Source organism: Trematomus bernacchii, unplaced genomic scaffold, assembly GCF_902827165.1.
Source record: "Trematomus bernacchii unplaced genomic scaffold, fTreBer1.1, whole genome shotgun sequence".
Lineage (NCBI taxonomy): Eukaryota > Metazoa > Chordata > Actinopteri > Perciformes > Nototheniidae > Trematomus > Trematomus bernacchii.
In genome coordinates this window covers 21987151-22009830 of record NW_022987564.1, presented here as the reverse complement: position 1 = coordinate 22009830, position 22680 = coordinate 21987151, and the positions used below count along the sequence as shown (strand labels likewise).

Sequence of the window (22680 nt, the reverse complement as noted above, 5' to 3'; positions counted from 1 at the left end):
AGGGAGGCTAAATTGCACCTCCTCTGCCCGGTGCATGCGCTAGCGTGTTATGTGGAGCGCACGGCTGCCCTTAGACACACTGAACAGCTGTTTGTGTGCTTCGGGGGCGGGGTGACCGGGAAAGCCCTGTCCAAGAAACGCCTGGCAGGCTGGCTCTGCGAGTGCATTGCACATGCCTACGGACAGGTGGGGAGAGCCTTCCTCGCGGGGGTCCGTGCACACTCTACACGAGCTATGGCTGTGTCAACAGCCTTATTTAACGGCGTAAGTGTGGAGGACATATGCACGGCGGCGTCTTGGTTAACGCCAGGCCCCTTTATGTGACCTGACGCGCACTGGGCCCATAGGGGCTGGAGGACTCTTTCCCCCTGCTTTAGGGCAGGAGGGGGGAGTCCTCCACGTCATAGCACACCTCCGCGGGGTAAGCACGTCAGAGTGTGCTTGGTCAGCCGCAGCCCCAACTTTCTCGACGGTTACGACGGAGGGAGAGGTGGAGTGAGGCACAGCGGCTGCTAACCAGAAAGCCGGTCAGAGACAGTGAGATGGAACAGTGTTGTTGTGGGACGACAGCGTGTGTACCCACTGTACCCATAGAGTCCAGTAGAGGGCGGAGCCTGTGAGAGATATAACGAGGGGTTACGTATGGTAACCCTTGTTATATAAACACAGGCGGAGCCCTCTACTCAGGGGCCCTGTCTGTCCTATGCTGCTTGCTGAAGAGAAGTGTAGGATGACAGTCAGGAGGCGAGGCCTCCTTTTATGCAGTGAGATGCGCGCGCATTCAGGTAGGCCCGCCCCGGGGCCGGCTACGTCTATAGAAGTCTCAGTGGATGAATGCTTGCATGATATGATCAAGGGGAGTACCCATAGAGTCCAGTAGAGGGCTCCGTCTGTGTTTATATAACAAGGGTTACCATACGTAACCCCTCGTTATGGAATGAGAAAATCAAATGTTGATGAGAGCTCCATCTTTACCTGTCCCCTGGACCCCTGGTGGAAGATCAGGGATGGTGGAGTATGTGGGGTCATTTTGGTTTGGATCATCTATTAAAACATTTGATCAACAAGCAGTATTAACAAAACACAAAGATTGTCTGATTTTCTTATAGGTAGGTGGTGGTAAAATGTGTTTGTGTACCTGTAAAATCTGTCATACAGTATGCAGGTGTTGGTCCTTTCAAGCTTCCAATACCTGCCAAAAAGGAACATATACATGAATTGTTTTGGCATATGATGATATAAAATGGTGGAAAATAGCATTATTTATGTTAAATTATTATTAGGGATGTTACGATACACTCGACTCACGATTCGATATGATTCACAATTTTAAGTTCATGATACGATTTTCTTTCTATTTTTCTTTTTTTTAACAGAATGAGCTACGGACAAATTATGACTGAAAAATATTTCTGCATTTCTATAACTGTACAAAACAATGTATATGTTCTCATCAAAAGTGCAACTGAAACTGTAAACTGTGCAGTTAAATGCATCAATCTGGTGCACTTTGAGGGAAAAATTAAGAGATCTATGGATACAGCTCTCAAAACCCATATGAAACAGAACTGTAAACAGATTTTCTTTTTCTTAATAGATATTTTACAAATCACTCCCTTTTTAAACTGTATTCTTGGTTTACTGTCCTATAGTACTTCATACCTGTTTATTCTCTTATTTTTGTATAACTATAATGATCACATAAAGGTGTGCCTCGGAAATACTTTACATAAATGATGACCAAACCGTTTGAGACTGAGATAACTTAGACTAAAGTTAACTATCTAAACACTCAGAGAGTCCTTTACCTTTTGAAAACGTTATTTTAAATTGTTTTGTCAATACATAATAGACATACTCAAAACACTACATTGAAAATACACACAACACATAATATACGAATACATACTTAAACACAAAAGAGCAGTGTTTACCTCACTGAGCTGATGTTATCTGACAGGAGAGGGCTCTCCTCCATCTTGTTCTAGAAACAGCTCTTTATATCCGTTAGCATAGCTAGCTAACCAGATGCTAACAACAATAATCCCCGATACCCGTGCGCTCTCTCTCGCTCGCTCGCGCACTCACACAGAACCGAGCTTGAATGAAACACAGAGACTCATAAGTACTTGCACTGTACTGTATCATATTATTTCCGATGGCTTTATTGTATGATCAGTATGACAGATCGCCACTGGGCTTTCAACTAAAGACACAGCCACGCACAAACTGCAGCATGCGGCTCCTTATGGGTAGTGCAATGTTTGAAGTGCTGGAGCGGCGTTCCGGTGCGCTCCGGCAGCACTACACAGCATCACGGATGTCCGAGTTATCCAGTGTGTCGATTTCACGGGCATTTCGTCGGACGTCTGCACTGAGGAGAGCAGCTGCCACGGCAAGTTGTTGTTCTAGATAGCGTTCAATCATGTCCAGACTGCTGTTCCAGCGAATCAAATCAAAATTAGTTCACTTCACGCCCTGTGCCGTTGAAAAAATATTGCATCTGTGGAGTCTATTTTTATATAACATTAGAAAGACTGATTCTTATTATTACATTATAAGCTTATTGTGCTCATTTATGTGGCTGTGACTTTGGAATAAATAGACTCAATCACCCCCCCCCCCCCCAAGTTTTGATGGGGAGGACAGGAACGGAGGGAAAAGTTACATGAGAAAGTGTTTAGCTTGCAATATTGAAAGTGTCAAGGTGGAGTGCAGAGACTGAGAGAACACAAAGAGGTAGTCAGAACAGCACATCGCACCGGCCTTGACTTTGTATGGGAGCCGCGCTCCCCCTCAAAACTAGGAAGCAACATTATGGTTTCCCGCTATATCTGAAGAAACTTTAGAGAAAACAAATTAGTATGATGGTGCCAGAGTAGGGAGGGACTTCCACAGGCCGGCCGAATGCTGATTGGAGGATCGTGTTGCCAAGAGACTCTATCTGAGTCTGCGCACCAACCAAAGAGAACCAAGTCTAAACCATGGTATCTCTTCAGCTAGTCTTGACCAATCATAAATGTACGGGCAACGCCCTGTGTAATAAAATGTATTGTCGCACGAGGTTCGAGGCTCTTGACGGATTTGGTGGTTACAGATTACAACTTTGGTGCCTGTGATTCCCAAAGACGTGTTGAGTCCTTGGCCAAATAATATATATCTTTTGCTCTCTTTACAATAAATAGTTAAACTTAGAAGTTGTCTGTCTTTTCTGGAATTCTGAACCCAACAAAATGGTGACCCCCGACGTGGTTCCAAAAAGACGATTGGGAACTCCCGTCTTCGAGTCCGAGGGACTGAAGGACGGCGGAGACCTCCTCCGGATTCCTATCAATACTCACAGGGCCAAAATCAAAGGTAAGCAGAAGCCTGTTGTATAACTACCAAAATTCTGCATAGGTAGAATAGGACTGTTAGAACTGTGAGTGTTGGTGGATGAACAGAGGAGGTAATGTAAAATGTATGAGACAACTGAAGTGTGGGGGGAGCAAGGGATATATTTATGGTAAGTGTGCACATGGTTTAGGTGTCCGGGACCCTAAGAAGATCAACATAAGAGTTTGGTACCTATGTTAAGAATTGGACATAAACATAAGAGTTTATGTTAAGTGTTAAAGTGTTAAACATAAGAGTTTGGGACCTATGTTACACATAAGAGATTAAACCCTCTGCCGTGAGGCTTCACCGGCGTGTGGAGGCTGTGGTTTGGGGAAAACGAAGAATAGGGCAAGTGATTGGATTTAAAGTAAGATATTTATAGTAAGTGAAGACTTTATACGGCGAGCCCGTCAGGGACGGCATAGGTTTAAAAGGGTGATTACGTTAAGTGAGTGACGACAGCTTAATTGTCTCATTCCTTCCTATGAACTTACTATATTATCCTAAAAATTGTGGCAGGGACAGCTTAGGGCATTTGAACAGAAAAATATAGCATTTGGTTTTTAAAATACTAAGATCTTTACGTTGTTTTGGTGTAAAAGAACAGAAAAATGTATGAAAAAGTTTGAAAAAAATGTATGTGAGTGAAAAAAGGGAGGTAGGTGATGTGGCTGAAATTAAGCTCATTCCTGGTCAGGTGCTGCCATCTAGTGGCCAACAGGGTGTGGCACATAAGAAAGAGAGATTAATGATAAACTACTAGAGAATGCAATTCCTGAAGAAATTGCTAGTGGGAATGCTTTATTCTGAAAAGCTGACGCTAAACTGCTATGCTGAAATGTAATGTGTAAGAAGAAAGTGAAGAATTTAGATTGAAATGATACATGAACACTGGGGGCTTGAATGTGTGATATACAAGCGAAGTTTGGAGGACGATCGGACCGTGTCCATTGGACTTACAGCGACATCGTGCTTCATGGCGAGTGGTCTGTCGCCATGGCAACGGCATTTGATGATACCCCATAATACGGTTAGATGCGTTGATGGATGCATCGTTACCAAACCTGTGAGGTTTTGAGAAAACCGTGTTTCATGGCGAGCATTGTGTTGCCATGGCAACGGCATTTGAAGAAATCTCAAAACTGTCTCGTAGATGTCTTCACGGCTGGACTGTTAGCACACATGTGAATTTTGAACACTTTTTAAACATTTTCATAGGAGTTAAAGGGACATCGTGGAAACGGCATATGGTGAGATTTCAAATTTGGCGTAGAGCTGTTGAGGCATGGACCGGTGATATACAAGTGAAGATTGGGGGACGATTGGACCGTGTCCATTGGACTTACAGCGACATCGTGTTTCATGGCGAATGGTCTGTCGCCATGGCAACGGCATTTGATGACACCCCATACTACGCTTAGATGCGTTGATGGCTGCATCGTTACCAAACCTGTGAAGTTTTGGACCGTTTGGAACATTGTGTGTGAGAGAGAGAGAGAGAGAGAGAGAGAGAGAGAGAGAGAGAGAGAGAGAGAGAGAGAGAGAGAGAGAGAGAGAGAGAGAGAGAGAGAGAGAGAGAGAGAGTGTGTGTGTAAAATGAACAGTTAGAACTGACTGCTGTCAGTTGGAGTGATGACATCATCGTGTTCCATGACACAGGTGTTTATAGTTGAGCTAACGAGCTCTGTAGAGATCAAAGGTTTGCATTGTTCTGAATGAGAGATAAACCTCTTACATGTGAACGTTTTGTGGAAGAACGATAACAGATATCTGTGAAATTTCAAAACGTGAAGCATGTCAAGGAAGTTGAGCATCTGAAGTGTAATTTTTGTGTACCTTCGGGTAAATAATGTGGCCTTTTTGGCAGTTTAACTAAAGGTGTGCGGCTGCTGCTGTGAGGAAATATCAGCCTGAAATTACAATGGGTTTTAATGGAGACATGTTGAACGTTTTTGTCACTTCATGCCCTCAAGAGGCATTTTGTTTAATTATTTTTCCTTAATTATTTGTCATTTTTCAAGCTACGAGATGTTTTCCTACGTTTGTCATGAAAAAGTATGTCTCAGGAATGTAGGGTTTGGGAATTATGGCAGTTTTTAAAAAATGTATCAGCATTCCCACTAAATTAAGGTTTGGCTTTATCTGCTGGACATATTGTATATTATTTCAGTCAGAACTAGAATAACTGTGTTCAAATTTAGAACTATTACATTTAACACATATTTGTATATTTAAAGCATTACACATAAATCATTTTGATCAGAAGCACAAAAGGGATTAGTAATTAATCCATAATAATTTAAAGAATCTTTAGAGTGTAAACAGATAGGGAAAAACACATTTTTACACTCAAACAATTTGCATGTCTGGATTAAGGACAGGGCATTTAGATAATACGAATAAGTGTTCACTAAAAGTGATAATATTAATAATTATAATAGAAAGAAAACATAGGCCTACTCTTGGGTCAATTTACATTGTTGTGATCTGTTAGTATGCTCTCTGCTGGTTTTTACTGTTGTTCTAAGTAACAGTGAGATTTAAACGGGGAATATATGGAGATGTTCTTTTTGTAGTGGGTGGAGATATGGTGTTTGTAACATGTGAGTATTTCAATTTATAGGAGAAAGTGGTTTACAGAAAGAGCTATTTTGAGTAAATATGTTACAAATGGTTGAAATAATTTTTTTAAAGGAGTTCTGTAATATCATTAGGAGACATTCATTTTGTTGTTAAGATGGCATTTAACAACCAAGACAGATAGTATGATTAGAAAAAGACAGAGTGGAAAGGGTTGGATTTATTTAACCTCAGTGTGCTAGAATTTCTATAGGTAATGTGTGCCGAGACCTGGACTGTCCCTCTGTATCAGACGGCTAAGACCTCGATCCGCCTGAGCAAACAAAGACCTAACCCAAGCCAGGAGACTCCTCCTTCTCCATCGAACAGACAGAGAACCAGAGCTGAACCAACAACAACAAGACTGCATCCAGAACTGCATCCAGAACAATCTCCACCTGTGGCAGCCAGAACCAAAGCTCCATAAAACAGCAAAGAGACTGTAAAGGAGGAGATGAAATGCAAAGCAGTACAAGAACAGTGGCATGATTGGGGCTGCAGATGTAACTGGGCAGATGGCTGCATGAAAGAGTTACAGCGGATGGATGATGACTGGGGAGAAGTCAGAATCAGAGGAGTTGATAGAGCAGAATGTGAGGAGGCCGGGGTCACGGCTCGAGATAAACCAGAGGAGACGGGAAGGGAATCAATCGGAATGAGTGAGTTTGCACATAAACACACTTATTCACAAACGCACATAAAAAGAACCACATTTTAAGAAATTGAATTGACTTGATAAATAAGTAAAGATAAAAAGTTGTATTAACCATGAATTAATCAATTGGTAAATTAAAAATAGCAGTAAAGAGGAAACTATTAAAGTAAATTGAGAAAATAATCCTAAAACACACTAAAGGTACTGTGGGAAAAAGGGGGAGACATGATGGAAATATTCACTACACTTTAAGCAGTGGGTGTTTTGGAGTTAGGAGTACAGAGTAGAAAATATTCTTCAATCTTTTCATCATGTTTACAAATTATTCTTTTAGAGTTTTTATTCATGTGTGAATTTGGTAGTGTTTTAATTTGTTACAGTATTGATCTACAGTTTAAAGGGAGAGTTTTAGTAACAACTCTATAAGATCAGACAAATCTTTATTTATATAGGTCATGATGAAGGGAAAGCTAGTTCTAAACCAAATATAGTATCTCAATCTGAGGTATTGATTTCACCATTGTAGCATAGTTATTACCATACAGTAGGAGCACTTTTTATGGGGAAATAACTGTTGTTTGCAGTCCAAAATGTAGAGTTTAAAATTAAATAAAAATAAAAACAGCTAATTTAATTTTGAAAAAGCAATATAATTGGGAGTAAACAAATGCGGGGCTTTGGATCACCCATTGTAAAGGTGCATATTATTGACAACCAATAAGGAGAATGGGTCACTCAACCCACCCTGCAGTGGTTTTTAAAATCTTACTTGCAGCTTCACAGGGAGCGCACGGCACCAGATTATGAGTTTAAAAGACAAGCGTCACCACCTCCTAATGGTCATCCATTTAATTAGTAATGACCTGTAATTTAGAGATGTTAAAAAGTAAAAACATACCTACCATAAGTGATTCCTAAATTCAACTACAAACCATTGATGAAATTACTTCTGTTTTCAAATCCTTGATAAAGGAAGGAGTAATTGTTACATGTTTGTACACCCAAAGTTCCACACACTGCTAGGGAGGTTAAAAAAAGAAAAATTCTTTAAGTGGACCAGGATTGAAGATACATGAATATAATGAGTTATTAAATACATGGCAGAGCTACACAGATCCTAATAATGTTTTGACTCAAGAAAATAATTATGTGCACAAGTTTCTGAAATAGATCTATTAGACATTTTAATATAGATTAGGTGTTAATAAACTGCAGTAGTAGTACTATAAGGAAGTTACATTTTTGGCTAACAAATTTCAGGAAATGTGGGAAACAGCTGTCCCAATGAAAAGTTAGAGATATCTTGAAAATTATAGTTGTAATCGTGAATTAATAAATGATGGCGCTCCATATGACAGATTTTTGTAGACAAAGGATACTGGCCTATGCTGAAATATCAAAGTCTCTGCAGAGCACGACACATGGCGAAAAAGACTGAGACAAAATGACCTTTGACCCTGACTGACAGTGTTACTTGAGAAAAGCACTGTCAATGACTGACTCTGGGGTGAACCTGACCAAACTTGACTTTACAACCTGACAGAGTGAGTGTGAATGTATGTCTGCATGTGATCAGTGCAACTGCATGATTTAAAACAATGACTAATCAAGCATGTTTTTGGACTAACACATTATTCTGGGGCTCTGTGGGAAACGAGAGGTTTCCTAAAATTCCACACAATTGGAAAACACATGTGACCCGTTTCTAATCTACTTGATGCTATTTTACTCCCACAGGCAGCGGCGGTTTGCACAATGTGAAGCTCAAACTAAAATGTGAAGATTCTGTTTCTTTTAGGACTGAAAGATGGAGAGAAACACTTATTTTCACTGGAGTGTTTACTGTGGAAAATAATGGATGTAAATTTGTGAATAATGTTTGGTATTTTCTTATAATCACTGATTACCTGAAGGTTTTCTTCACATACAGGATTTTGTTACACATGAGTTCATGTGTAAAAAGGGGGAGTGTGTGTATAATGTATTATATCAACATGGCTGTCAAATTCACAATCTACATTTTTCCTTTAGGGACTGAAAGAAACGTGCCGCCCCAACTCGGATGTTCTATCTGAATGAACCTGCTCCATGTCTATAAGATACTGTTTGATGAATGTTGACATGTTTCTAAATATTGATTGAGTTATAACAGGTAACGCAGATGCAGCAGCAGTGGCCAAGGGGCTTCTGTGAGAGATGTAATTCCAGAATGGGAATACCAAAGAAGTCGACCTGTGATAATGAAACCATTTTGTAATGTGGATATGTTAACAGATATTAGAGTAAGTGGGGTTTGAAATGTAGAAAGAACATATTACAGTTAAGTTAAGCTAAAACATAGTAATGTAATGAGAAGGAATTTAATTTAGACAACATCCTTTCTCTAGCCTGGTAAATAATTAGAAGTAAAAGCCATATACTTTATTGTTTAGGTCATTATGGGGATAGAAATGAACACAAGACTAGTTTCACAAGGGCAATTTAAATTCATAATAGAAAGACATTTGATGACAGAATGTTGGAATTCTGTATTCTTTTTTTCAGCTTGATAATATCTAAGCAGTGACAGGTAGAAGCAGTACCACCAGGAAATCATGCACTTTGACAGTATCATTATTCTAGTTGTTATTGAATCCATAACATGAGTGTGTTTCTTTACCAGAAACATGAGTAGTGGATGTGGGTGAGCTATATCTAGTATAACCAGCAGAGATTCATAAATTACACCAGAGACGCAGTAAAAAGAAAAATAGACGTAGATTAGATTCACACCTTAAAAGGTGTGAAAGGAGTGATTTGTGGAGTCTATTTTTATATAACATTAGAAAGACTGATTCTTATTATTACATTATTTGCTTATTGTGCTCATTTATGTGGCTGTGACTTAGGAATAAATAGACTCAATCACCCCCCCCAAGTTTTGATGGGGAGGACAGGAACAAAGGGAAAAGTTACATGAGAAAGTGTTTAGCTTGCAATATTGAAAGTAGCAAGGTGGAGTGCAGAGACTGAGAGAACACAAAGAGGTAGTCAGAACAGCACATCGCACCGGCCTTGACTTTGTATGGGAGCCGCGCTCCCACGCAAAGTTAGGAAGCAACATTATGGTTTCCCGCTATATCTGAAGAAACGTTAGAGAAAACAAATTAGTATGATGGTGCCAGAGTAGGGAGGGACTTCCACAGGCCGGCCGAATGCTGATTGGAGGATCGTGTTGCCAAGAGACCCTATCTGAGTCTGCGCACCAACCAAAGAGAACCAAGTCTAAACCACGGTATCTCTTCAGCTAGTTTTGACCAATCATAAATGTACGGGCAACGCCCTGTGTAATAAAATGTATTGTCGCACGAGGTTCGAGGCTCTTGACGGATATGGTGGTTACAGATTACAGCTTTGCTGCCTGTGATTCCCAAAGACGTGATGAGTCCTTGGCCAAGTAATATATATATTTTGCTCTCTTTACAATAAATAGTTCAACTTAGAAGTTGTTTGTCTTTTCTGGAATTCTGAACCCAACACATCACGATACATTTTTTAGCTCAACCGATTTTAATCTTAACGTATCTGTACCAATTTTTAACCGGTTCACGATGCATCATTACATCCCTAATTATCAATACTCTTACGGGCCGTCTCCACAGCAGCGTTAAAAAATCTTGAAACGCTTCTGCCCATTCACTTTGAATGGGGTGACGTCACTTTCCCTCACTTTTCGCAGATAATGCATTGTGGGCAGGCGAGCGGAGATTTTCAGGATTTTGAGGATTCAAAGTTGAACAATGTTCAACTTTTGAGGCTGAGGTGGAAGCGTCAGCCAATCAAATCCCGTGTACGCAAATCTGACAGTTCAAGCTCTAGCCAATCAAACGGCGTGTATGCTGGGAGAGAAATATCGCAGGTCATTTCCTCATATTCCAAAAAATGGAGGAGAAATTAGCGGTAGCGAATCAATCACCCGGTGCTTTATGACCAGACCTACCGGGATATAAACCGGAGGAGCCAGGCATGGAGGGAGGTGGCAGAGACAGTGGTAGGTTTTCGCCTGTTTTGGGGAGTTTATATCCAGTTTACTTCGGGCTTTTTTGCTTCGTATGTCGCGGGAGGGAGATTCATGTGATTGGTTGCTCGCAAAAAATCCTCAAGCTTCAGATACGCCCACCTCCAAGATTTTTTTAACGCTGCTGTGGAGACGGCCCGTTAGTGATAGAACTGTTTCGCTTCAGGAAACAAGTTGAAACATGTCATTCTACACTGTCATATAGCACTTTGAATACTTTTAGAATTAAATGGACACAAATATTACTCTACTTACATGAATGCAAGCCAAAATAACAGTCAATAATTTGAAGAGAATATATTTAGCTCATTTTCAGGTTTATATTAATATGTAGTGTCTCTACTGTGACATGTCTCCATGCTCTAATGTTCAAAAAGCTCTTTATTTTTCTCATACTGCCTGTGCTGCAGCACCTCTTTTCACCCTCCGTCTGAAACCAGAGCCCAGTCTGCTCTGATTGGTTAGCTGGCCGGCTCTGTTGCGATCGGTCAACCGCTTACAGATGTGCCTCCCCTTAGCATATCACCTAACATTTGTTTAAAGCGCTGGCGAATAGAAGCACTAGTGTTACATAGTGATGTCATTATGTTACGGAAGTAAACAAAGGATTCCAATGGAGGCGTTTCAGGCAGGGGGGGTGTGTCTAGGGGAGAAACACCCTCTGGAGAGAACACAGGGATTTTAGCATTTGTAGACCATTTACAGTAACCACTATACAGGAAAGGAAAAATCCCAAATACCATACCAGGGCCTCTTTAATTTTACATCAGTTTCGATCTTAATAGAAAAGGGGAACTTGTTTTTTTCTCACCATTTGTGGTCTGAAAGATGAATCCATCTTGTATCTCATCATAGACAGGTTGTGTTTCTTCATTTCCTGTGAAAAAGTTTGTGAACGTCACTTGAAGAAATCAACTGCGTAATCACTGATTATTTGCTTTAAAGCCTGCTGACAAACACAAAGATAACTCCGAGTAGATCGCAGTGACACCAATTTCTCTACAAAATAAGTACAACTATACCCTTAAGATCAGTTTTCATGCTGAAAGTTTAAAACTGCTTTTTTATTTATTAGCTGATCTTCTTAAATTTGCATTAATGGATTGTCTTTTTTCCTTTCCATGTGTATACAGGACAGGTTTTTTTTACCGCGTCTTTTAAACCTGCATCTCCAAGTAAAGAAGACGATGGTGATGATGAGGAGGAGGAGGAGGAAAAAGACAACTGTTCCTAACACCAAATCAAGAATCTGTGGTTGGTATTTAGAAGCCACTGGAAGAAAAAAAGAAAGAAGGAAAAAAGTCTATATTAAAACACATAATGATATGTCATTGAAGAAACATTTTATCAGTGTTGAAATGTAGCCTATTGAAGCAATACATCCCTCAGAGCTTGCTATATTGACCGTGAAAGCTTGCCACTACAAAGTCTATTTGTCTCTTCAATAGTGAATGATATACAATACAGAGTGCAGAGGATCTTATGGAGCAGGATACATGTTTTTTGTCTGACTCGGCCGGCAACGATACTTACACATCTCTCCAGCAGGCTATTCTCCGCATATTAACACATTTATGATTTTTATGCAGTAGGAAAAAGCTAACGTTAGGCTATAAACAAACTGCATCAGGGTCACATGACTTCACGTCACCTCCACTAAGCTAAAAGCGGCTAATGTTCTGCGTGATGACGTTTAGTAGTCATTCTCCAGTGGGGGATTTACTGACTATGTTATGTTGTAGAGCCTTAGGGCCTTTCTCATTTTACTAATTTCCCCTCCTCGACTCCTCGACTCCTCGGTCCTCCGGTAGTGACCCGGAAATGGATTTCAGTGCGCCATGTTGAAGGACATCCCATTTCTCTAAATGCACTTCGAGGACTGAGGATCGAGCATCGAGCATCTAGGAGGCTCTCTGGAGGAGCTATAACCGAGGATACAATGGTCTTCCACGGATCCGTGATGTTTAAAGGACACCTATTATGCTATATTTGAACAATATATTGTAGGGCCATACCTATATAAAGTATATAAATATAGTTTTTTTTTCAAAATACCAAACAGATCCTGCATTTTAGCCATGCCTCATTTCGCTCCATTTGCTCTTTCCAGCACTGTTTTTGCAGGGGGCTGATTCTGTGAGCTGCAGCTGACCACGCCCCCCTGTAGGAGAGGGGAGCGTGCTCTGAACAGCTGCTGGGCTGTCAGAAGAGGGGGGAGATCTCCGTCCTCCGTGTTTTATTATATTATTATATAGAGTCGTTATTCATTTGTTTTAAAGCTCAATAAATAACAAAGAAGACCTTTGACCGGCACTTTTCTAATTTTGTCCGGAAGATTTAAACATTAACGGACATCTTGACCGGCGAAAAAAAACCTAACTGAAACTCTGCCGCACGGTCCCCTCGTTCCTTGGAAGAGGCGGAGAGGTGGGTGTTTGTCATCTGCTGGTGGACTAACCGGAGAGAATTACAGTGCTTGCCTCGACGGGGAGGGATTGCATTGAATTACAGCAGCAGGAGCAAACACTTGCCTCGGGGAGGGAGAAAAAGATCCACAGCGGAGAATAAACAGAAGGGCTACCATGGCAACCATGCACGGGAAGTCTTCTTCGCTGCTTTTGTGGCAGACTACAGCGCCACTTACAGGCCTGGCATATGTACTACAGCGTCTCCAGTGCTTTCGAGCGGCAATGGCCGGCCGTGGCCCAACCCCACATTTCCCTGATAGGTGGAGAGTTGGCCCAATAGCCGTAGTGCCACCGTCCTGACGTCAGGACAGTGTTCAAATCTGGATCAGTTTTGATCAGATCCGTTGCAGCCCCGTTTTTAGAGATTTGGGTATGGAGGAAAATAGAGAGGGTTGTGTTTTCTGACACTTGGTGAGTTCCCTGGAACACCGGGGACACATATTCATGTATAAAAGACGTACAAAAGTGCATTTTGCATGATAGGTCCCCTTTAAAAGACTTGTGACGCACGGCCGGACTGATCTCAGCCAATGACAGCTCTGCATGCATCCCCTGGATATTATTTTATTAACTGTTTTCATCGCGACACAATGTTTACAGTGAGAACAGCTGTGAGGTCCGTGCAGAAAGCAGAGCAGTGTGTAAAATATATATCACTCAGTATAACAGGCCTACTCTCTTTATTTGCTTTAGTTTAGTAGATATCTACAAACAAAGAGTCGATATCTTTCTAAAACCATTTAGTGCTTCACATAATAAAATACACAACGGCTGTATCCTGATATATATTTAGGAGCTGTAGGTGTGTGTTGTACAGTGTGTAGGTGTGTGTGTGTGTGTGTGTGTGTGTGTGTGTGTGTGTGTGTGTGTGTGTGTGTGTGTGTGTGTGTGTGTGTGTGTGTGTGTGTGTGTGTGTGCGTGCGTGAGGCGGACAGACAGGTCTCAGTTGGTTTGGTGTCCTATACTTACTTTTAATACTTGTAAATAAAACTTTTGGCCCGTAATTTCATTTCCTCATGGTAGCGACCAGAGAGGGGTAGCTAGCGTGTAATGCATCCTGGTGCAATGCATCCTGGTAGCTGTAGACACACACCTCACAAGCAAGAGGACTTTTTCACAGTCAATATAGCACGCATTGAGAAATGACTTGCTTTATTTAATTACATTATATAAAAGGTTAGGTTCCTATGTAATCACAAAACATTTACATACACTGTTCTGTATATCTTAAAGCTTAGAATTGAGGGTTGCATCACATTTGTTGTAGATTTTGACGTTTTATACACATTTTCTGTCATGATTTTCTTTAGAAAGACTTAAGTCCTACCAGTGCTTGCCACCATTGTTGTTGTTGTAGTTGGTGCTGCTGTTGTTGTTGTAGTTGGTGCTGTTGTTGTTGTTGTTGTTGTTGCTGTTGTTGCTGTTGTTTTTGTTTCTGAAAAAATGAATACAGAATTTTTGTTTCTTTTCTGTTTCTTGGTACCTTCTGAGCAGGGCAGAGGATTACATAGTTTAGTATCTATTTTTACCAGCTCTCTCAGATTGATCAGCTTTACATAAATGTGTTTGCATATTAAGATTACTGTTCTTGTCATTTTTATTTCCACCTTTCCTGCTTTGACTTTCTTCCTGTGTTGTAGTCGTAGTAGTTGGAGGTGTTGTTGAAGATAGAGGTGTTGCTGCTTCTGATGTTTGTCTTGGTGTACCTGAGGCCTGTACTACGAAGCTGGTTCAACCTAACCTGGATATGTTTGAGTTAGCCGGTTGGCCCAATCCAAAACATACGCGCTCTGGCTAAGCTGTACTACGACGCTGGTTATCAAGTGGATCGCTCAAGCCAGCCGTGTCCTATCTAGTTAGGTGCGCGTTCACATGAAAGGGGTGGTATTTGGAGCATTCGACCAATCTCAAACACGGACAAGCGTACTGACAGCGCAGCGCGTCATACTTCCTGAATGAAAAGTGAACTTTAATATTAGTCAAATATGAAGAAGTTAAACTTTAAACATCCATGACTTAAACACTTTATCCAGGATAAAAGCCACATAGCTGCACCTGCAAGGTGAATACAGCTGGTAAAAGAAAAAGTGTTTGAATGCGTACATTAACAGGTTTATGATATCACTGCCCCGTCTAAGACACGAGTGGATCTGACTTTAATTAGGAGAATTTGACTCGAGTGTTTCATCAACTTAATGTGTTGCTTAAAATAATACTTCTGCATACAGTATGTGACACTGTGAGTGTTGCATGGCCAGATACGGCTCAAGAAGCTGACTCAAATAAGGAAATATATGATACATTATGATGTGATATGATATGAATGATAATGGGACACATCGACGTCTGCACTCACAGTGCCGCGGACTGTACTTAATGTTACTCTGATCCGGTTACTTATGTCGTGGCAGATATTTAATTAAGCTTTCTTAACGCTAATATTATAATAGTTTGATTGCTCTGAAGATGGGAGGGGATATTCTATTAATTTTCACGTTCACACAGTCAGTTGATTTTGGCCGGCCGTCTTTCCTGCAACGGCAGTTTTTCTGTATTTCCTCTATCCTGTAATATGAATTGATCGCTTTAAACTCCGCACACACGGAGCTCTGATTGGTCAGCAGGCGGTGCTTTCACTGAGTTGATCTCTTAGCCTGCCACCTAACCTGCTCCGGAGCAGGTTTGCCGCTCAGCATAAGTTACCATGGAAATCTAGCCTGCTAAAAAGAGAACCAGCGTCGTAGGACCGGAAAGCCCGAGATTTCCCTGAAGTTAGCCGGCTAAGCGAAAATCCAGCTTCGTAGTACAGGCCTCTGAAGGTGCGGATGTTGATGTCAGTGTGGTTGGGGTGGGTGGAGCCTTGGTCGCTTCAGAGTGATATAGATGATAGAGGCCACAAACAAGCACTTAACCACAGAAAGTCAACATGCACCAATTTAAAATAGAGAACATGCTGTGGTCTTATATATGGCATTTAGCCAAAGTGTTTTCACGACCTAAACCAGTCGAACCCAGAATCTATTATTCTACTTGACTTAACACATTTAAAATACCTGGCAAAGGTTTTATTTGGAGGTAGCATGCCCTCTTCATTTATGCTATTTGTATGCACTTAATCTCAAGATTTTAAGATGAATACCACTCATCTGTACTGGGAAGCTAAATCTGGTTAGCCTAGCTTAGCATATAAGAAACATGCCTGTAGAAATGCACTGCTTTACTCTCTCTTACTTCCACCCATATTTCTGTGTTCCTCTCTGACTCACCTTCAATCACTTGCAGAAAAACAGCTTTTCTACCACAGTAGTAGAGTCCAGAGTCACGTAGCTCCACGTCTGTTAAGGTCAATGTCCGGTCAACAGGTGAAACATCAAAGCCTTTCTGTCGATGTATCTCAACAGTGTCTCTGCTCCATGTTTGATCATGTGATCCTCCATCATCATGAGGGCAGTCCAGAGTGACGCTGGTCCTCTCTGTAGCGCCAAATCTGATTGTTCCTGGACACAGAACACATTCATGTTTTAATAATGTACACTAATGTCTTTATAACACATATTTAAGATAAAGTCAGAGGCCATATAAAGAGTTTTAGAGGTCTTCTCTTTTAAAATGTGCTCTATGTACATGAAGTTCTAGTTGACGACTCTTTCCCATATGAAATGAATAAGAGAACTGTGTTGTTATTGCTAAATTTGTATCCTTCATATAAACATATACATATTTTTCCTGTGTGGTATGTGATTTGGCATAAAACACACACTTCAAGCATGAACACACAGTTTACACAGACAACTACAAGTTACATCTAAAACGCTTCAGTATTTTTGGGAATTTTTAAAGGAAATTTACTTTTTTTGTAAATCCAAAAACCAGACATAGTTTGCAGTTTCATAAACTAGAATGACAATCCACCAAGCCCAGTGGTTTGTTCACATGGGATGGTAACATTGCCCTAATTAGGAAGTTGAAACTTGTCTACGTTTTAAATTGTGTAACACGGATGCTCAAAAGAAAACCAATTGTAGTTTATAGCTGAGAGCGTTGTAACAACATGTTGAGGTCTGTGAGTGAGGGAGGTATTCAAACTTGTTCACAGAAACTCACCAAGTATCTGACACCAAAGCGATGCAGCACTAAAGCCACAATGTTACAGAACAGAAGTGAAACTTTGTGTATCTGCCCGATGATTGGGATCCTCTCTGAATGCATTTTTTTTGTTGCCTATTCTACCTCTGTCCATCAGGTTTAATACAATTTGGAGCAGTAGTCTTTCCGTATTCCTGCTGACAGATGACACTGACAGATCAAGCTAAAAACTCCTTTGCATAACAATATTGTAGTAATGTATTTATTTCCCACTGAAGCGTGTTAAAATCTTTATAATTACAAATACATTTAGGCTATTAACTTGAAATAAATACACAAAAATACAGATGTACACCACAAATCTTTCTAACTAGGATGTATCACCAAATATGAAAATATATTTTTGGAAGATTCTCAAAAAAGAACAACACAGGTTTACATTATAAATACACCATCTCATTAATGTAAGAACATTTTTCTATTATCGGAGTTTAATGACAAATGTAATATTTAGCACAGAGACGTATAGGAGCAGGAACAGAAAGCAGAAGAGGTTTAATAAAGTTTGCTCTTACCTGGTGGGATCACTGTCAGCTCCACTGCTTCATCATTACAGAAATATCTCCCTGAGTCTGAGAGGGTTAATGTGCGAATGTACAGTGATTTATCTGCGAATGAACCGTATAGTTTGCCCGGGTCATTGTGTCTTGTCTCTCTTTCACCATCAATTGTAAATAAGGCCACTTTGTTTCCATTCCTCTCTCTGCTCCACGTCACTGTACCCTCCACAGAGTGAGGACAAGGCAGAGAGCCTGAGGTCCGTTCTTCAACCACTTCATGGCGTAAACCTTTCAAAGAAACAAGATTTACAATAAAAAGTCAGCTGTGTTCAGAAAATCAGCATTTCTTCTGTTGCAAACAAAACAAAAGGGGATTTATATCATAGTCTAACATTTTTAAGGACTCACTGATGTGATTATACACAACCCCAATACACAGAATGGTGATTGCAACCACATTTCATTCTAAATATTTCCTGATCATTTTCACGATTCCCCCCAAAGTTTAGAAGCTGAGGTTCAACGTAATGTTATCTTTGACATTGGAATATGGTGCAGTCTACGTGCAAGTGTAAAGGTATTTTGACAGACAGGAAGTGCAAATTAATCTGAATAACCATCTGAAAATTCTGTTTAGTGAGCCCAGGGTCTGAATATAGCACCTCACGTCTTCCTGTGTATATGCATCGTCTTGGTTCAAATAAAGAAACAATATAGTTTACAGTTTTTTAAATTGCTAAAACAAGTTTTTTGAAAGGCAAGGCAAGGCAAGGCAAGTTTATTTATATAGCACCTTTCAACACAAGGCAATTCAAAGTGCTTTACAAAAATGGAAGACATTAAGAAAATGGCATTTAAAATCAGTCATTAAAAAGAAAAGATAATAAAATAAACATTAAAAGAAAAAATACATGGATAAAAGTTACAGTGCAGTTTAAGATGTGAATAGTTCAATTAAAAGCAGCGGCAAAAAGAAAAGTCTTCAGCCTGGATTTAAAAGTAATAAGAGTTGCAGCGGACCTGCAGGTTTCTGGGAGTTTGTTCCAGATATTTGGAGCATAATAACTGAATGCTGCTTTACCATGTTTAGTTCTGACTCTGGGGACAGAAAGCTGACCAGTCCCTGAAGACCTGAGAGTTCTGGATGGTTCATAATTTAGCAGTAGGTCAGACATGTATTTTGGGCCTAAACCATTCAAAGCTTTATAAACCAGCAACAATATTTTGAAATCTATTCTTTGACACACAGGAAGCCAGTGTAAGGACTTCAGAACAGGAGTGATGTGATCCACTTTCTTAGTGTTAGTGAGGACTCGAGCAGCGGCGTTCTGAATTAGCTGCAGCTTTCTAATAGATTTTTTAGTGAGACCTGCAAAGACACCATTACAGTAATCGAGTCTACTGAAGATAAAAGCATGGACAAGTTTTTCCAAATCCTGCTGTGACATTAGTCTTTTAATCCTAGATATGTTCTTTAGGTGATAGTAGGCTGATTTAGTAACTGTTTTAATGTGACTGTTGAAACTCAGGTCAGAGTCCATGACTACACCTAGATTTCTGGCTTTATCTGTTGTTTTGAACATTGCAGACTGAAGCTCAACGCTAACTTTTATACGTTCTGCCTTGGCTCCAAAAACCATTACCTCAGTTTTATCTTTGTTTAATTGGAGAAAGTTCTGACACATCCAGTCATTGATTTGTTCAATGCACTTACTCAGTGTTTGAATTGGAGCATAGTCTCCTGGTGAAATTGTTACGTACATTTGTGTGTCATCCGCATAGCTATGGTAACTTATTTTGTTGTTTTTCATTATCTGAGCCAGTGGTAGCATGTAGATGTTAAAGAGAAGAGGCCCCAAGATGGAGCCTTGAGGTACCCCACATGTCATATGTGTCAACTCAGATGTGTATTTACCTATAGAAACAACGTTTTTTCTGTCCTTTAAGTAGGACTCAAACCAATTTAGAACTGTTGCCGAAAGTCCCACCAGGTTTTCTAGTCGGTCTAGTAATATGTTGTGGTCAACAGTGTCAAACGCAGGACTTATTTTCTCAAACACTAAACGCAATGCACAAAACCACACACCCAAAGTGCAAAACACCTCATATATCTTGCAAAATGAAGCACTGAACCCAAAACTACATAAACACTTACCAAAACCTAACTTTTGCACCAAATGGCACTTTGTCCAACCATGTGCTTACAGTTTTCTTTTGTTGCTAACACACTAAAATTAGACATAAAGCTTCCTTATTTAAACTCTCACTCAAAGAGCAAAACCTCAGCTCAAATCTCAAAAACTCTAAACACATTTTCAGCTCTGCAACAAGTTTTCAATTCAACTTGGCACTTTAATCAGCAAGAGGAAGAGGTAGAGGGAGGATAAAAGTGAGAAGGAGGATGAATTGGAGTCAGTTGAATAGTTATTTCTCCTGCAGGCTGTGGCCAGACCCAGCTATGTGGTAAAATGCAGCCTAAGCACTTTTCTTTCCTCTGTTTCTTTTCCCTCAAAGTTTTCCTTACTTGACAGAGGCATATTGTTTACACGACTGTAACCATGTGTTATGTGTTTTGGAGAACAATTAAAGTATAACAACAGTTATGTGTGTAGCATGTTTAATGGCAACGTTTTGAAAATGGCAAACAAGTTAATATGTCAGATTTCTGTGTCTTTCTTATGGCGCATTTCCACTACAGCGCGGAGCTCGCTTTAAGCGTGCCGAGCCGGGCGGGGCCCATTTTTGGTTGCGTTTCCACTTAGCGTAGTACCGGCTAGCGGGTAGTATTTCACTGTTTTCTGGCCCCATAAAATCGAGGTTCTTTCCGGGCCAACAACCAGGCTGAGTAGGCTATGCTAAACTAGAGAGAGAATCGCTGGCAAGGGGGCTACAACTACAACAAAATGAACATATTTTACCGTGATTTAATTGTAATACACGTTTCAAAATGATGCCGAAGTAACAACATACTGATACCGGTTAATAAAAACCATGAATTAATGCTTTGACAAGTCTGCAGACAGACGGCAGGCGAAAAACCTTTTAAAATGCGTGTTTTCTAAATGGAGATTGGCTAAGCTAACGTTGTATATGCTCCGACCGTCCACACTCACAACAACCCTCACAGGCCCTCGAGGTAATTTATAAACACACGCAAAAAAGAAAAAAATGTCCTGGCCAAGGTCAGGGTCCATGAACACAACACGAGCCTAACGTGTCATCACGTGGTATATGTCCTATCTGACAGGGGTGCAGTTCTGCCGGAGAGCACCAGAATGCGGCTCCGGGCCGGGACTTCACAAATTGCAGTACCCATAAGGAGCCGTACACATGCCACAGTTTTTGCGTGGCTGTGTCTTTAGTTGAAAGCCCAGTGGTGATCTGTTCATCTGTCATACTGATCATACAGTCAATAACTTTGTTGTTATTAGCATATGGTTAGCTAGCTATGCTAACGAATATAAGAAGCTTTTTCTCCAACCAGTGAGGTAAAAGCACATCTTTATATGATCATTATAGTTATTACAAAAAAGAGAATAAAGTAAACAGGTATAAAATACTATATGACACTAAAAAAAAGTTATTAATAAACAAGAATACAGTTTGAAAGGGGAGTGATTTGTAAAATATCCATAAAGAAAATCTGCTTACAGTTCTGTTTCATATGGATGTTGAGAGATGTATCCATAGATCTCCTAATGTTGCTCTCAAAGTGCACCAGATTGATGCTTTTAACTTCAACATTTAAAAAAAAATCTTCCCGAGGGAGCATGCTCCCCGGAACCCCCTAGAGGAGGTTAGGTCCCCCCCCCACTTAAATCATGTTCACATGGATAAGAAACTAAATACATTTGCAGATAGATAGATATCTGGATGAAGAGGTTGCTTTTTCTTTGCACAGCATGAAAGAAAGGCCAAATGAATGGGCTGTGATTTTAGTATTTTTAAGCAGAGTTCAATAATTTGTACAGCCCTCGGAGGATGTTGAAAAATTGATATGGCCCTTGAGAGGAAAAAGGTTCCCCACCCCTGCTATAGTTACTACCCCAGTTCCTAAACTGTAATGGAAATGCGCCATAAAGTGAGCCAGTCCTAACGAGGCCTAGCCATACCGAGCGAGGCCGAGCGAGGCCGTGTAGTGGAAATGCGCCATTAGAGAACCGTGTGCAGTGTCTTGCAAAAAATGGCAAGTTGAATTGCTGAACATGTGTTTAGAGTTTTGGAGATTTGAGCTAAGGTTTGGCTCTTTGAGTGTGAGTTTAAATAATTATGCTTTATGTGTCATTTTAGTGTGTTAGAAAGTGTAATCTTAACATTGCAACAATTACAAAGCAACAAGCAAACATCTTAGCAGATGAGGATATGAGTTACTTTAGAACATATGTGTATGCATCTGAAGTTAAATTAAACACAGTGTATTGAATGGCCGTGAGTGTTTACGCACTTCCTAAAGTAATGTGCTTTCCCGTAACCTCACATGCCCGATGAGTTAAGCTACATGATCACGCACTCTGAAATGAAAACTATCGAAACCAATGAGACAAAATTAAAATGTCTTACCTGAAAAGGCATTACAGCCTAGCATAAAAGCTAAAAGGCTCCAGATATTCATCCTTATCCTCAAACAGAGAATGACTGAGTGACCACGGTTTCGTCTGAAGCGAGAACAGGAAGTGAGCTGTCGCGCCTCGTTCCTCTAACTAAACCAATAGAGATAACTCATTGTCTCGGTCTGTTTCCCTCTGTGGTTAATATTTCTTCTCATTGCAACCCACGAGTTCACTAAATGGTACATGCATCTGGAACGGAATAATATATATTTTAATTAAATATATTCATAATTTGTTATGATTGCAA

At 40.3% G+C, this 22680-nt stretch overlaps 2 protein-coding genes across 5 annotated transcripts in view; both read right to left on the bottom strand.

Annotated features, from left to right (window-relative positions):
• The window catches only part of LOC117478442, a 31303-nt gene extending 16764 nt beyond the window's left edge, over nucleotides 1-14539 (bottom strand). For all 4 annotated transcript variants that reach the window (XM_034125497.1, XM_034125499.1, XM_034125500.1 and 1 more), the window contains exons 1-3: nucleotides 14505-14539; nucleotides 11859-11981; nucleotides 11521-11586 (exon numbers count right to left, since the gene is read on the bottom strand). In XM_034125497.1, coding sequence (XP_033981388.1) covers nucleotides 11521-11586; nucleotides 11859-11981; nucleotides 14505-14520 — 205 coding nt within the window. In that variant the 5' untranslated portion in view covers nucleotides 14521-14539. The remainder of the gene's footprint in view (nucleotides 1-11520; nucleotides 11587-11858; nucleotides 11982-14504) is intronic.
• Nucleotides 14540-15930: 1391 nt separating this feature from the next.
• On the bottom strand, nucleotides 15931-22454 carry LOC117478441 (hepatocyte cell adhesion molecule-like). Its single transcript, XM_034125496.1, has 4 exons — nucleotides 22384-22454; nucleotides 17839-18111; nucleotides 16444-16674; nucleotides 15931-16044 (listed from the first exon to the last, which is right to left on the bottom strand). Exons 1-4 carry the CDS (start codon nucleotides 22433-22435, stop codon nucleotides 15950-15952), a joined length of 651 nt encoding a protein of 216 aa, XP_033981387.1. The 5' UTR covers nucleotides 22436-22454; the 3' UTR covers nucleotides 15931-15949.
• Between the last annotated feature and the right edge of the window lie 226 nt (nucleotides 22455-22680).

Excerpts from the sequence above, each read along its gene's own strand:
- LOC117478441 (XM_034125496.1), bottom strand. The coding sequence starts at position 22,435 with ATGAATATCTGGAGCCTTTTAGCTTTTATGCTAGGCTGTAATGCCTTT. Across the intron at positions 18,112-22,383 it reads AGGCTGTAATGCCTTTTCAG|GTTTACGCCATGAAGTGGTT; the intron begins GTAAGACATTTT and ends TTTCTTTGAAAG. Across the intron at positions 16,675-17,838 it reads GCTGACAGTGATCCCACCAG|GAACAATCAGATTTGGCGCT; the intron begins GTAAGAGCAAAC and ends TTCTGTGTCCAG.